The following is a 13760-nucleotide window of genomic DNA, read 5'->3' as shown; positions in this document are numbered from 1 at the left end:
CTGAATAATATAGCTTAGTCTTTCTGAATATCAAGGCAGACAGCACATACGTGCAAGGAGGGCAGGAAGATTTAAAAAGAAAAGAAATTAGGCATGATGTTTTGACTTTTAATGATATTTTTTATGGAAATCCTTATTGAACTATTGCTACTCTCACTCCCAACCAGACCTTTGTATTTAAAAATAACAGGCTAACGAACCTAAGGTTTGAGTTAATTTTTTTCCACACATAAAAAACTACCACCACCAGACAACAGCCCAGCTTAAAACCTCTGTCTTTGAAATAATCAAGTGGAAATGAAGTATTGATATTTTCCCAGCTAAAATATGGACATTTCATTACAGCTGCTGCCTGATTTTTTTTTTTTTTTTTGTTGTTATTAATGTAAAATTTATAAATCGAATCACAGCACTCTTGTTCTCATTCATATTTTAGGAAGTCTAATGGTTTGGTTTGTTTTTTTTAATCCCTAATTGCACATTTGCATGAATGCCCATGTGAGAGCTGCTCCCTGGACACCTCAGCCAGCGCTGTATTAACAGTGTTTGAGCTACCACTTGACCTCCTTTTTGCCATACCTTTTTGTTCAGTGCATTTGGTTGCCTGGGTGGCTTTCAATTAAAAGCTGTGTCCATGGGTTTTGTAAGCCTAGAATTGGACAATAATATTTTTTCATTTCCAAACCAAACCAGAGTTTAGCCCCAGTTTGTGTAAAAGCACAAGAGAGGCATTTGAGAAGTCAGCAAAAATCCAATGTGAATGCTGAACGACTCTTGCCTTGGTCTGTCCTCTGGCCTGTGGGCTCTTCTTCCTTCTCCAGTGGCAGCTGAAGAGTCCATCTCTAAGCTTGGTGGTCTAATGGGATCCACAGGCATCCAAGGGGCTTCTCTGCCAAGGTTGTGTCCCCTTATTTCTGAATTCAGAATCCTCTTCACATCAGTCTGTTTCTCCTGAATTTCTGTTGTGTGGAAAACATTACCTCTTCTCCAGTGATCGTTCAGGCTGAGACTGATGGTGCAAGAGGTCAAGCATGGGAAGATGGTAAAAACAGAGGGCTTACTTCTAGTGAATTTTCTTGGGCAGCCTCTCCCTGCTCTCTTGTTTCTCTGTGTTGGCTCTGCCATCGTGCTTTGCTATGGAACAGAAGAATCCTTAAGGCAGATAACCCAGACTCCCACTAAGTGTCTACTGAAGCCAATGTGACTTTTTTTTTTAACAAAAGTAATGGGTTTATATTTCAGTTCTGTAGGGAATCCTTTTTTTGATATAGACCCTCCCATGCTTCAAAACTGTCAGACTTCAGAGTAAAGAAAATCTTCCAAGTCTGGAGAGTAACAAACGAGGCATCATCCATGATGGGAGAGAAGGGAAGTTTGTATGGAACAGTAACTGTGACATTCTTTCCTTCTGCCATCATCATCTCCCAGTATTTTATTGACCGGAACGTAAGTTAGATTACTTGGGGCTGGAGGAGGGCCATGCACAGATGTTCCCATCATGGTCGATTCTGAAGGTTAATCCATGCCTCGATCTCTTTCTCTTTTTGGGGCCACCCTTATCACGTTGAGCTGTGGAATTGTTATTTTGGGCTAATTCCATTTAGCTGTATTGCTGTCTGTGTCTGCTGCATGTGTGGTCAGGGTAGCGGGAATGGTTGTGGAAGCTAAAGCCATGGTATTGAGAGAACAACTAAGCCAACATCTGTATGTTCTGTTTGGTTTTGTTTTCTTTCCTTCAGCTCTTTGTGACATGCATCCCATGAGGGCGCTTTTTCTGATACCCAGGAACCCTCCGCCGCGGTTAAAATCCAAGAAATGGTATGTGTTAGTTATATCTTATTCGTAGCCCTTTTTGTAGCATGATGTTTTCTTGTGTCTCATTGCATGCTGTTTTGTTCCTGCTTCCAGAGAACTATAAAGCAATTTAAGTTATCAAAAATCACTCTGTTATCTTCTGTGCCACTGAATCAAAGCATGAAATACAAAGCATGCATTGCTTATTTAGTTCTGTTTGTCCCAGAGAAATTTTGTCTTGAATTGTGTGAAAATAAAAACCAAGCTTTTTTTCTTGACAGAGCAGCATCTGTATTAAGGTGACAAATGGATCCATATTTTAAAAGATAAACTCTCACAGCACTCTTAACATGCAGTGTGTTTTCTCAGATGTATTGTAACACAGAAACAGAACAGTACTATAGTGTTCTAGATGCTAAGTTGAAAGAAGCTATTAAAACTAATGAAGGCTTTTACTATAATTATTGTAAACTACTGGAATTGAGTGTGTGCTTCTTGCCAGCTGAGAAAAGTCCATTAGTATCGGAGGATTTCCTCCCAGTTAATGGTTATAACTGGCACATACAAAATAGAAATACTCCCTAGAAAGAGGTTTCATATAGATTGAATGTGATCACAGGCTGCTGTGATCCTGTCAAAATAATGAAGTGATTTGACTACCTATTCAATATCAACATAACATAAACTTGGCTTCCTTGCTGGGCTTGGTCTTTGTCCGGATTGACTTATTTATCCACTTGTACTGTCAAGGCATCCCTCTCCCTCTTTCATGCTTGCTTTCTGCATATGTTAAGGTAATAGAGATGCATATACAGTATTTGCATAAGCCTTTCATTTACCTTTTTATTTAGAATAAGAACACTTAAGGTGTGAGGAATGAAAAGAAAGCAAAACAAACAATGAAGTTACCTTGAATCCAGCCTCTTAGGTTACAGTAGGAAAGTGAAGTGGTGGATGGAAACTGTTGTTTTTACACTTGACCATGGTAGTGGAAGTGTTTGCTGCCTAAGCACAGGAGCAGGTTGGGAGCACCTAGCAATCAAAAAGTGACTCTGGCCAAAGCCAGTGCTGCACTGGCTCAACTATTGTGATAGTGTGCTCACGGCAGGTTATGAGAAAATAGACCCGATGATGAAAAATGTGGGTTTGAATATTTCCATTACTGGCATTTTGCAAAGTGACTTCCAGTTTGGTGACTTCTGTCAGAAGCGGTCTTCTTTCAAGAGCTCAGATGAAGTGCAAATTTAGGAAGGTGGTGCTTCAGCTTAGCTAACTCCCATACCCTGTCACTTTATGTGGTGCGTGGTTCGGTTCAGTTCATGCCCTTAAAATGTGTTGGTGAGAATTTGTCCCCAGGTGCCTTTGTTGAACAGACAACACTGTTCAACACCCGCCTATTGTTCTATGAGGATTTTATGCATGGCTTTTCAGGTAAAAAATAAAATAATCTTAAATTCTTGTAGTCCTATCTCAGTGAGCCCAAGCATGTACAAAAGCAGCGCAGTGCTGCTTGAGTCAGGGGAAATGTTGGATGCAGTTCTTGCAGCTTTTGGTACGGCTGCTCTGAAACAGACGTACCCTTAGATAGCATGGGCAGGTGGAGACACATCAGAGCTGCCCTGCCTGTGCTCTGAGCAAGCTGGATGCTACCCAACAGAGCTGGGTTTGCATGATTTGCCTTCACTAATAGATCCTGCCTTTCAGGGCAATTATGCCTGTGAAAGAAGGCGCATCACTGTGAGGCTGTGCCTGAGCACTGCAGGTATGTTGGCATCACCCTGTGTCCATCCAGCCCAGTGCTCAGCTGGAGCACACTCAGCTCTGTTTGGAGGCACACTTGCAGACAGAACTTCTACCAACCTCTGGGATACAATACTTTTTGAGGGAAGGAATTAGACTTTGAGAAAGAACAGAAAAAAATGTTGGAGCTGAGTTTTGTTTTCCTCCCTGCATTCTCAGGTCAAAAAAGTTTTTCAGCTTTATAGAAGGTTGCCTAGTGAAGAATTACATGCAGCGACCTTCTACAGAACAGCTCTTGAAGCATCCCTTTATACGTGACCAACCAAATGAAAGGCAAGTCCGAATCCAGCTTAAGGACCATATAGACAGAACCAGGAAGAAGAGAGGAGAGAAAGGTATACAGCTTCTAAAAATCAAAGACTTGTTAAAAAACCATATTTTTGTTCTACTTTGCATTCTGAATTCTCACCCCTAGAAAAGCTCCAAACAACCCAAACCCTTGAAAGGTTCTTTTTTAATTTATACTTTGACTATCAGCAGGCTTTTTTAGTTTTTGTTCTGTCCTCTACAGAGAAAGTATCAATTCAAATGTCCTATTTTCAGATAAGTTAAATTTATTCACTTCTGGGCCTCTTCCATACAAGCTGTAAGCAGTATTTAGGAAGATATTGGCATATATGGCCCTTCCTTTTTTGGTCTATGGTAGGTTCATTCCTGAAATGATGCCATAAATCAGACTTGTGGGAAATAACCCATCACAAGAGCTATGAAGCAGATGTGCAGCCTGTTCTCTTTATTCAGGTGGTGCCGAAGTTCTCCAGGCGTCTTGTCTTACATATACAACCTGGTGTCATTCAGGGAATTTGCTGAAAGTCTGCTGCAAAGCGCTGTGCTGCTTTGCAAGTGTGGGAGGGTGGGCTTGTGTATGTAGAATGAGTCCTAGGGTCTGCAGTACATCTTCTCACTGAAGGGGATGGGAAATGGTTCACTAAGGCACTACTGCAACTCCCTGCTGTCCTAAAACTAAAAGTAAGCACTATCTAGGCCTTTGTTTCTTTCTCGTAGATGAGACAGAGTATGAATATAGTGGAAGTGAGGAAGAAGAGGAGGAAGTGCCTGAACAAGAAGGAGAGCCAAGGTAATAATTGATTTTGGGAGGGCTCTGAGCAGTCATGCCAAGTAAGTCCAAAGGTCTGTGACTATAAATCAGGAGCATGCTAAATTTCTGTCTCTTATTAAATGCACGCGTAAGCCACACCAACCACCCATAGGGTCTGAATACCTATTCTGTGATGCTAAAGGTTTTAAAGCTCACCCTTACATGGCTTAGAGCCAGCGAGCTCTGGATGGAGGCAAATTTATGGCAAATACGATTGGTCAGGGGCTCCACAGTGTCAGAGTTGGTCCTTATTTTGCTTGGCCTCGTTTCACGCCTTCCACTGAGAGCGTGCATTTGATAGGCATCCAGTGTCTTTGCTCTGAAAAAAACAAGATTAAAATTTAACATCATGCTATATTTTATTAATGTTCCCCTGCCTTTGGAAAAGGTATTTAATGGCCCATCAGGCTTTATTGTACAGGAGCCTTTAACTTCCTCTTGTTGCAGTTCCATTGTCAATGTGCCTGGAGAATCAACCCTCCGACGTGATTTCCTGAGACTGCAGCAGGAAAACAAGGAACGGTCCGAGGCCCTTCGGAGACAGCAGCTGCTGCAGGAGCAGCAGCTCCGCGAGCAGGAGGAGTACAAGAGGCAGCTGTTGGCAGAGAGGCAGAAGCGCATTGAGCAGCAGAAGGAGCAGAGGAGACGGCTAGAAGAGGTAGAGACAGGAGGCTGGTGTTCAGAAGCCTCTCTTCCACTTACATTTCTCATTCCCATGCCCGTTTGTAAAGAGTTCCCTGTAGCCCCAGGAAATGTAGGGAAAGGAAACGACATGTGCAAATCCACTAGCAAATGTAGAGCAAAGCACTTAAATCCATGTCTAGCTACTTGAGTAAAAACCACCTTCCAAAACATTTGAATATCCAGCAGCTCCTATGGAGGCAACAGGAGCCAGAGCTGAGCTGTTTGAAGGTACCTGGAGGGAGGGTCTGTCTTGGTCTCTCTTCCAAAGAAGAGGCAACATGTCTAGACTTCAAATAGCTGTAGAGAAGGGGAGACAATAATTATTCCCAGGTGAATTTTTCTCAAGATTACTTTTTTGGGGGCCATGACATGCTTTAAATTGCCCTTTAAAGATTTCTCCAGCATCTGTGTTTGGCACTCATTCATGGGTAGGTAAAAGCCTAATTTTTTAATGTATTATTCTCTCATGCATAGTAGCATTATGACTATAAAAGCCACCTAGATTTCCAAATATGATATATAAATCAGTGTTAAAATTATAATTCTGCAAAAATTACAAATATGTAAATGATGCTTCTGTGATATGGTAAGTATGCAATTTGCATACACTACTGGAAGATAAAAGAAAATGAACCTACATGTCCAATATTGTTCTGTCATACTTTTCACCTCCTCAGATCTCATGTGTGTTTATATATATGTAGATGGAATATGCAGTGTGAGCTTCAGAGGCAGGAGGATTTGAAAACATTTCTTCAGGCCAGAGCTGGGTATGACACAGAGTGAAGTGAAAGCAATCCTCTCGTTCCTCAGGAAGTGCAGGGTCAAATTCCAGTTGTCCTTAAATGACCTTTTGTTTGAGTCTCTGTTTCAGCTCTTCACTTAGCAATGATGGAAAAACTACACCCAGTCTGGTTTTCCAAATCCCGGTAATGTTTAATGAGGATGCAGCCAGGACCAAATGTTGATTTGCATCCCGTGACGTGTTTACATAACAAATGATACAAAGTTCCAAATAGCTTTCCAGCTCACATCATGCTCCTTATCCCTCTTTTTCAGTGTGCAAGGAGGTTTAGTGCTGCTATAAGGAGGGACTGGTAGCAAAGACTCAGCCACACGTGAAGCCAGGAGGAGGGACAAGGGGGAGGCATATAACTCCGTTTCTCTTCTGTTTCTTCTCCACCCTTCTGAGGTCGCCAAGATAAACATCATAGTGCTTCCAGTTGGTTTTAGACTCTGGCTCTGTAGCAATTTTGTGGAGGGAGCACATAATAAAAAGAGGCTAGGAAAATATGAAAACGGAACATTGATATTGTCAAAGGGGGGCAAAAGTGAAGATACTCCTTAGCCTGTAATTTTTTCTCTTAGTATGAGAGTCAATAGTTTCTTTTAAATGCCCATTCAATCTCTGGGGTTCTGCAGGCAGTACTTTTATGGTGAGGAAGGGGATTACAATTAAATTATCTAGGTCATTTGACTTTGATAATCAGTGCAACTCTTAAAATCTGGAATTTCTTTTTAACATAAAGGAGATGCTGCTGCTGGCAGTTGAAACAAAGCAATGCACCTTTTGCTGCACAGGGTTGAACTTTTGGGGATGTTGCAGAAATCATAATTTAATGAGCAATTAAAAAGAAAAGGCAGTAACCTGAAAGTTAGGTTTGAATTGTCCTGCTTTTGAAAATACAAAACAAAACGGACAACTCCCACAGCCACAAGATGGCATGTAATGTAGGTTGATGCATTACTGAATAAGGTTGCACAGTGAACCATGTAAAGTTTGTAAGAGAAAAGCTTTTACCTTTTATTGAGTCTGTAACCTTAGCCTGGTTCCCTTGAAGACATGAATATGACTGATGAGCTATGAAGTTTTCCTTTTGTAGGTGGTGGGGTGGTCATATTGTTTTTAAAGCGAATTAAAAAAAGGGCTCACATTTAGCTTTCATAAATCCCTACTTAGTTCATTGGATCTTGTGTTGGAAAAATGTATGATCCCAAGTGATTTTTAACAAAACAACAGCCAAGACGAGCTCTTTAATATGGGGGAAGGGTGGTAGACAGATATTTAGATAAACATCAGTGTTGTGACACAATTGAAGGCCAAAATATTGAAATGTTGTCACTTTGTCCTTAACTCACCCCCCTTGTTTTGATGAAGCCAGTAAACAATGAAGAGCTTGGTAATGTGAGTTAAGATTAGTGTCAGATATTGAATCTCTGGGTTTCTATCACTTTCATGATATTTTTGCCAAGCCTTGCTTTCTTGTAATGTTTCCTTGTCTTACGTGTATGTTTGGATATACCTGTTTAACATTCTTTCGGAAGAATTTTATGTATTAGATAATCTCCCTGGACAAGTTGCTTATACTTCCCTCCCTTCTTCCCCACCTCCCCCACTACTTCCTAAATTAAAATTGAGGGCTTGTTCTTACAATGCTGGCACAGAGCCTAGACAGTTTTGACCAAGACTGCAACAGGAACGGAGTTTAGGACATCTGCCAAGATCTGTAATTCTCAGCAGTATTAGAGAAAAGATTGGGTTTTAAAAGGCATATAGGTGACTTCTAAAACTCATTGTTGCAGGAGCCTTATAATTTGTATATTACTGAGGAGGTGGAAATGGTACATGGACGAAGTATAGAAAATTACCTGAAACTTTTCAGGAAGGGGATTATTTGTCTTCCCTCTGACACCCCAACTCCCCCACCCCCCCCCACCTTTAAGAATCATACAAAGACTAGCTGTATAAATATCAGCTATATGGCATATAAGTGTTCAGGTAGTTAAAACAAGAAATCTGGTTGTTCTAAGATGTGTCTGTGTTTCTCTTCAGCAACATGGAGACCAGTGTGATGGGTATTGAAAGGCATTTGAACTTATACTCTGCAAACCTGAGCCTGGTTAGGGAAATTCAGAATGTACTGTGGTGGAATCCTATTCTCTGTGGACCTCCGCAGTTCAGGATAACTTCATTAAATCGTGTGTCTGTCCCTGGTTATGAGAAACTAAGATGGATGTTTTTGAAGTGGTAGGTTATAGCTCCATTGGCAAGTAGTACAGTCCTGTAGAAGCAGATTTGTGGAGCACAGTAATTAAAGTGCTGAGGACCCAAGGACTTCACTCCATGTGTTTAAAGACAGGAGGAGTTCCTTTGGACTAGCTGAGGTCTAGACTGCATGCCTGCTTGTGGTTGGAGTGCATCTGCCTTTTTAATTTCATCCAAAAGGAGTGGTTGGCACACCAAGACATCTTCAAAATACGAAACAAAACTGGGTAAGTGGAGATGATTGGATGATTCACTTCAAAAGAGCACTCCTGATCTGAACCAAGATGCTAATGTAGGTGTACCCACAGGCGATTTTTTACCAGGGCTTTGTTTCTTTTACAGAAGGGGAGATTATTCATATCTACTTCATTTGAATTGCTTGCAGTTTGGATTGGTACTGAGTAAGAAGTTCTGCTTCTGGTTTCTCTCTAGTGTGGGCAAAGCAAAAGTCTCTTTATTAATTTTTCCAATCCTCTTCATAAGCTGCTACCAGGTTACCTAATTCTTTGTGAAAGAAATAATTAATATATGTATTTATCAACCTTCATCTGGATATAAAAGAGATTAATAAAATTTTATTAATATAATATTAGAGGATCTGTATTTATGTTCAGCATTTCACTGCATGAACAAGGTCCTGAATTCGTTGGTATACACCAACTGCATGTGTAGTTGCATTGCCCTCTCCTGGTAAATCATGCTCTGCTGCATGGTCTTCCAGGTGGAGATGCTGGATTCCATTATGAGATCATCATTAATGCACCCTAAAACAAGACAATGAGTCAGTGTATTGACACTGTATTTTCCGTATGGGTTTTCGGTTGTTGGCATAGTAAATGCCCGTTTTGTGAAATGCAGTAGTTTGAGACAGTACGGGCTCTGTCTAAATTCTGTTTTGGCAGCTCTGAAATTTCTTTGAAGAGTTCCTGCCCTCACCTTCTGGCTAACAGTTAGCTCCTTGAAAATAAGCTTTTCTTCTGACATGTAAAACAAAATTGGTAATACCAGATCCAACAAAAGAAAATGTGGATATGCATCCATCATTTCAGTGAATCCAGATCCGTACCTGCTGTGTGTTGGCAACAGTGTTTTATATCAGGCCTTTTTTGTAGTGTATGGTAAAAATTGTAATATCTAACAATCACATTTACTAAATTCAGAAGCCCAAGTTTTACGAACAGAACTGACGTTTGTTTTAACTAGTGGTTTTCCCTGTCCCATTCCCCTCCTTTGGGCAAGCCTAAGGAACATGGTGACCAGGGCTTTGGTGCGTCCTTGTGGAAGACGTGCTAGAGCAGTCAGGAACGCAACCTTGTGCCAACAGAAGGATGGTAGGAAGTCAGCTAAAGGGCTGCTTCTAAAGCCAGTTTGGGTCAATGTCAGCTTGCCATCTACCAGTTTTGCCATTGCTTTGACAAGATACAGACAAGGACCCAAGAGATGCTTGTCGCTGTAGGTTTCCTTTCCCTGGGCTTGTTAAAAGTAAATTCCACTTTGTTAGCAGCCACTAGTTCAATGCTCAGGTTTCAAAGGCCATGTGCAGACGAAGTGAAACCTTTCTTTTATGGCTGGGGCTGGGATAAGGGGATTGTATGGGGTGTCTGTGCAGGCTCCTGTAATGCCAAGTGCCTCCCTTCCCACCTGCTTGGCGAGGGGCTAAGACGGTGTCTGACAGGAAGGCGGAAGCAATGCTGAGAAACCCCATCTCTCTGTGTACTTTGGCGCATAGACAGTAGCACATTTGTGCTTTGGAGATTTCACTTAAATGCACATCAGTGGCAGAGAATCCTTTTTAATTTCTTTTGCTGGGTGATAAATATTTACTGTCGGTGCTGAGCGGGCAATCTGGCTCAAGGTTTGCTAAAAAATCTCATCTTTTAACAACTGATTTTGTTTATTTCATGATGCCATGGGAAATCAGCTCTCTTGGTCAATTTGTAACTTACTTTTCTCATATTAAGTTCAGTTATTTATAATTATTACTGAATACTTCTGTGCTGATTCAAGAAGCGATGAATTTGTTTCATCCAAAGGACCTAAACTCTGTCCATCTTCCTTATAGTGAGAATGATGCCATCCCAAGATCTGCAATATATCCACTTAACAATGTCATCACAATATTGTTAAACAGACAGGCTTCATATGTTTAAGAAGTGTTAAGGGTTGATAAATGTGCGTATTAACCAGTCAGCAGTGTGCTGTCTCTTGCATCCTCAAGGCAAAAGAATTACTGTACTTCACATCTTAGTTTTCTTAAACAAAGAGCCTGTCAGACTCGATTAGCCAAGCAGCACCTGAATACATTGACTTAAATATAGAAATTGTTTGACACAGATGTGTATATTCAGAAATAAAAGTGCCTACTTAATCCTTTTACGGTGCTTAAGAAATGAAAGAGTGAAACCTATGAAATGCATTGCGTGTCGTAGCTGCCTTGCAGCACTTTTACTATTTTTGAATCTACATTCATTGAAGAGAGCTTGTTTAAGCAAGAGAGAAAAGGCTGGTAGATGGATTTGGTTGGGAGAGGAGGCGCAAGAGCAAGGGAGCTGTTTCTGAGAAGATACAGAAAATGTGGTGCAGCTAGTTAAACAGAATCAGAAAGCAGCCTCTTTTATTTAAGTTCTACTAATTCTTAGCCATCTTTCTTTTCCCCCCCCCAATATTTCTTTTCCACTGTCGTGTCAGGATTGATTCCAGAAGATGGAAAAGGCTGTTGAGCTTTCAGTTACTTCATAGTCATGCAGGGTAATGTGCCGAGCAGAGAAAGCTCATCCTGTGAAGTAACACAGGGAGCGTCGATTGGCCGTTGCTTGTTCAGCTGAGCACAACTATGAAATGCACACTAGTAACTGGATTTGTGAACCCAAATAAAAGCTTAGTCTGCGTGCTCTTGCAAGTCTACTTGGAGTGCCGTAAGGCTGACAAATCTATGGCAGCTTTTCTTCAACAGAAACCGATGATTGTATTAACCTTACCTGAATGGGAAAAGGAATAACCAATGTAGGCTTGCATTTTCTTGGGATTAAATTTGAGTGTGCTTCTTTTTGTTTAAATTTCTTGTATGATTTTTTAGTATATTATAGAAATCTATCATGGAAGTAAATATTCTCGGTAGATGGTTTAACAGGAGACAGCTGGGTCTTTTGACACTTAGGCAGTTGTGGGAGGCTGCCTGGGATTTCGAGGTAGGTGGAGTAACTGGATGTTTCTGTAGAAGTGCAGGAAGAGTTGGTCACGACTGTATGGGCATTTAAAAATGGCTCCTCTGAAGTCATTCATGGTGCTCTATAGACATAAATGAGTCAGTTCATGGTCTCTAGAGCTGTTCTCCAGGTTCTTTTCAGACTTGATCAGACTTACCAGCACCAGTTGGTATTTGGGTCGTGCATGGAAGCTTATCTGTGTAAGTGTAAAACCTAGCTCAGCTCTTTTTCCTCCTTTATGTATAGGTGCTTCTGATGTTTAGGGAGGGGCTGAGGTGCTGTTGGTCAGCCTGCCTTTTCTCTTAGTCAAAGTTTTGGGCAGTGCATTAAATTGAGCTTGGTCGTTGGGCCAACACCACCAAATTCTTAGCAGACCATGGATTGTGTTAAGAGAGAAGCTGCTTACCAAAAGCTCAGACAGTTGTCATTTGAGTTTTAACTGATTCGGTAGGACTGATGATTACCTTTTGGCAACATTTAGATAATGTGTTGAAGTGAAGAAAATTGTCACTCTGATTAAGATTTGAGTTCAACAGTTGATCAAAGATTGAGATTTCAGTATAAGCCTCTCTTGAAGAGCAACAGTGGACTTCCACGCGTCAGTTGTCAGGAATATGGTACGTGACTTTGTGTGTGTGCACAAAGAAACCAGAAAGAATAAGCGAGGCTGCTTTTAGGGATAGTCGTGTGCTGCGTATGAGTTAGTTTCCTGGTGGAACACTTGCATATACTGTTTTGTCACTCAGTTGCAGAGCTTGCCAGTCCTGGTAAATCTCTCTCTTCACAGTAGAAAACAACCCCACCTCTTTCTTTGACAACAACAAAAGTAAAACTTTGTGGTTTCTTTTCCCCTTTGTAGCAACAAAGAAGAGAACGGGAAGCTCGAAGGCAACAAGAGCGTGAGCAAAGGCGGAGAGAACAGGAGGAAAAAAGACGTCTGGAAGAAATGGAGAGGAGGCGTAAGGAAGAGGAAGAGAGAAGAAGAGCAGAGGAGGAAAAAAGGAGAGTAGAAAGGGAGCAGGTGAGTCCATGATACAGATATATGTGTAATAGGTTTGTTTCTTCTAAATTCTAATTTAATTTTTTAAAAATTAGTGAGCATAAATCAGCTTGGGCAACCTAACTCTGACCCTTTCATCTTTGTTGTCTCTGACAGCAAATGCACTAACATAGATCATAGGGCTTTATGGAAAATTCTGGCAGCCTCAATATTCCCTCAAAAAAGGAAGCCTTGTTGCAGTACTCATTCTAAATTCAGCTCGTGCCCCTGGGCTTGGCTAAAACCATCAGAATTGGTGAAATCATCACTGGGGCTGAAAATTGTTTCTAGGCTTGTCTTGCTGGATCAGTGGTTCTTGCAGGACATGCCCCTATTCAGAAGGCCTCCCAGAGAATGGCAGCTCTGTTGCGTGTCAGCTTTTGGCACCCAGAATTGGTCAGAGGCTGGTCGTAAACTTCTGAATATTCTGAATTTGAGGTGGAACCTTTGAGCTGCCAAGGGTTTTCCTTCCTAAAACTTAAATATGCAGTCTTCCTCTCTTGCTCTATTAAAAATCAGCTCTAATAACGTATGCCAGTTCAAGCAGCAAGTATATGTTTAAGTTGTGTCATTGTGTCCTTAATACATTGAAAGTACAGGTGAGAAACCTTTTAAACAGTGAAATTCAGCTACTATATTTATGCATGAAATCTGCATGTTTTAAAATCCTTTAAAAACTTGAATCAGGGTGATAATCAGGGTAGTAATTACTGTGCATGTACTGCAGAATGCTGATACCAAATAAAGGGCCAAAACTACTGTCCTAGAGGCTGATTGTAAATTTCCCATTAACTTCAGGAATGCTGGTTTTGGCCTGATAACACCTTAAATTTTTTCTTACATAAAGTAACTGTATTTTCGATCATTGGTGGTTGTGTTACTGGGAAATTTTATTGTGTTTGTATATATTCCAAAAAAAAATTTTGAGTCAAATGGAGAGAAGACTAACCAATGGGAATAAATGTATGGAAAAATCTCTAATTACAGCACAGCAATTTGCTTTTGGGCAGACACCGGGTATTCCCCCAGCTGCTTTTTAAACTGTTGAAATGCTAATTACGCACAGTGCCAATAATGACAAATGGTTAATTA

General features: G+C 40.9%; 1 protein-coding gene across 1 annotated transcript in view; it reads left to right on the top strand.

Moving 5' to 3' along the window:
* The window catches only part of MAP4K4 (mitogen-activated protein kinase kinase kinase kinase 4), an 87156-nt gene that overhangs the window by 37091 nt on the left and 36305 nt on the right, over window positions 1-13760 (top strand). Inside the window, exons 7-11 of the mRNA XM_010017646.1 lie at window positions 1740-1818; window positions 3754-3929; window positions 4600-4672; window positions 5141-5351; window positions 12489-12650. Coding sequence (XP_010015948.1) covers window positions 1740-1818; window positions 3754-3929; window positions 4600-4672; window positions 5141-5351; window positions 12489-12650 — 701 coding nt within the window. The remainder of the gene's footprint in view (window positions 1-1739; window positions 1819-3753; window positions 3930-4599; window positions 4673-5140; window positions 5352-12488; window positions 12651-13760) is intronic.

This window comes from Nestor notabilis, unplaced genomic scaffold (genome assembly GCF_000696875.1).
Source record: "Nestor notabilis isolate BGI_N333 unplaced genomic scaffold, ASM69687v1 scaffold7567, whole genome shotgun sequence".
Lineage (NCBI taxonomy): Eukaryota > Metazoa > Chordata > Aves > Psittaciformes > Psittacidae > Nestor > Nestor notabilis.
The sequence above is the reverse complement of the archived record's forward strand: the minus strand, read 5'-3'. Positions and strand labels throughout refer to the sequence as shown.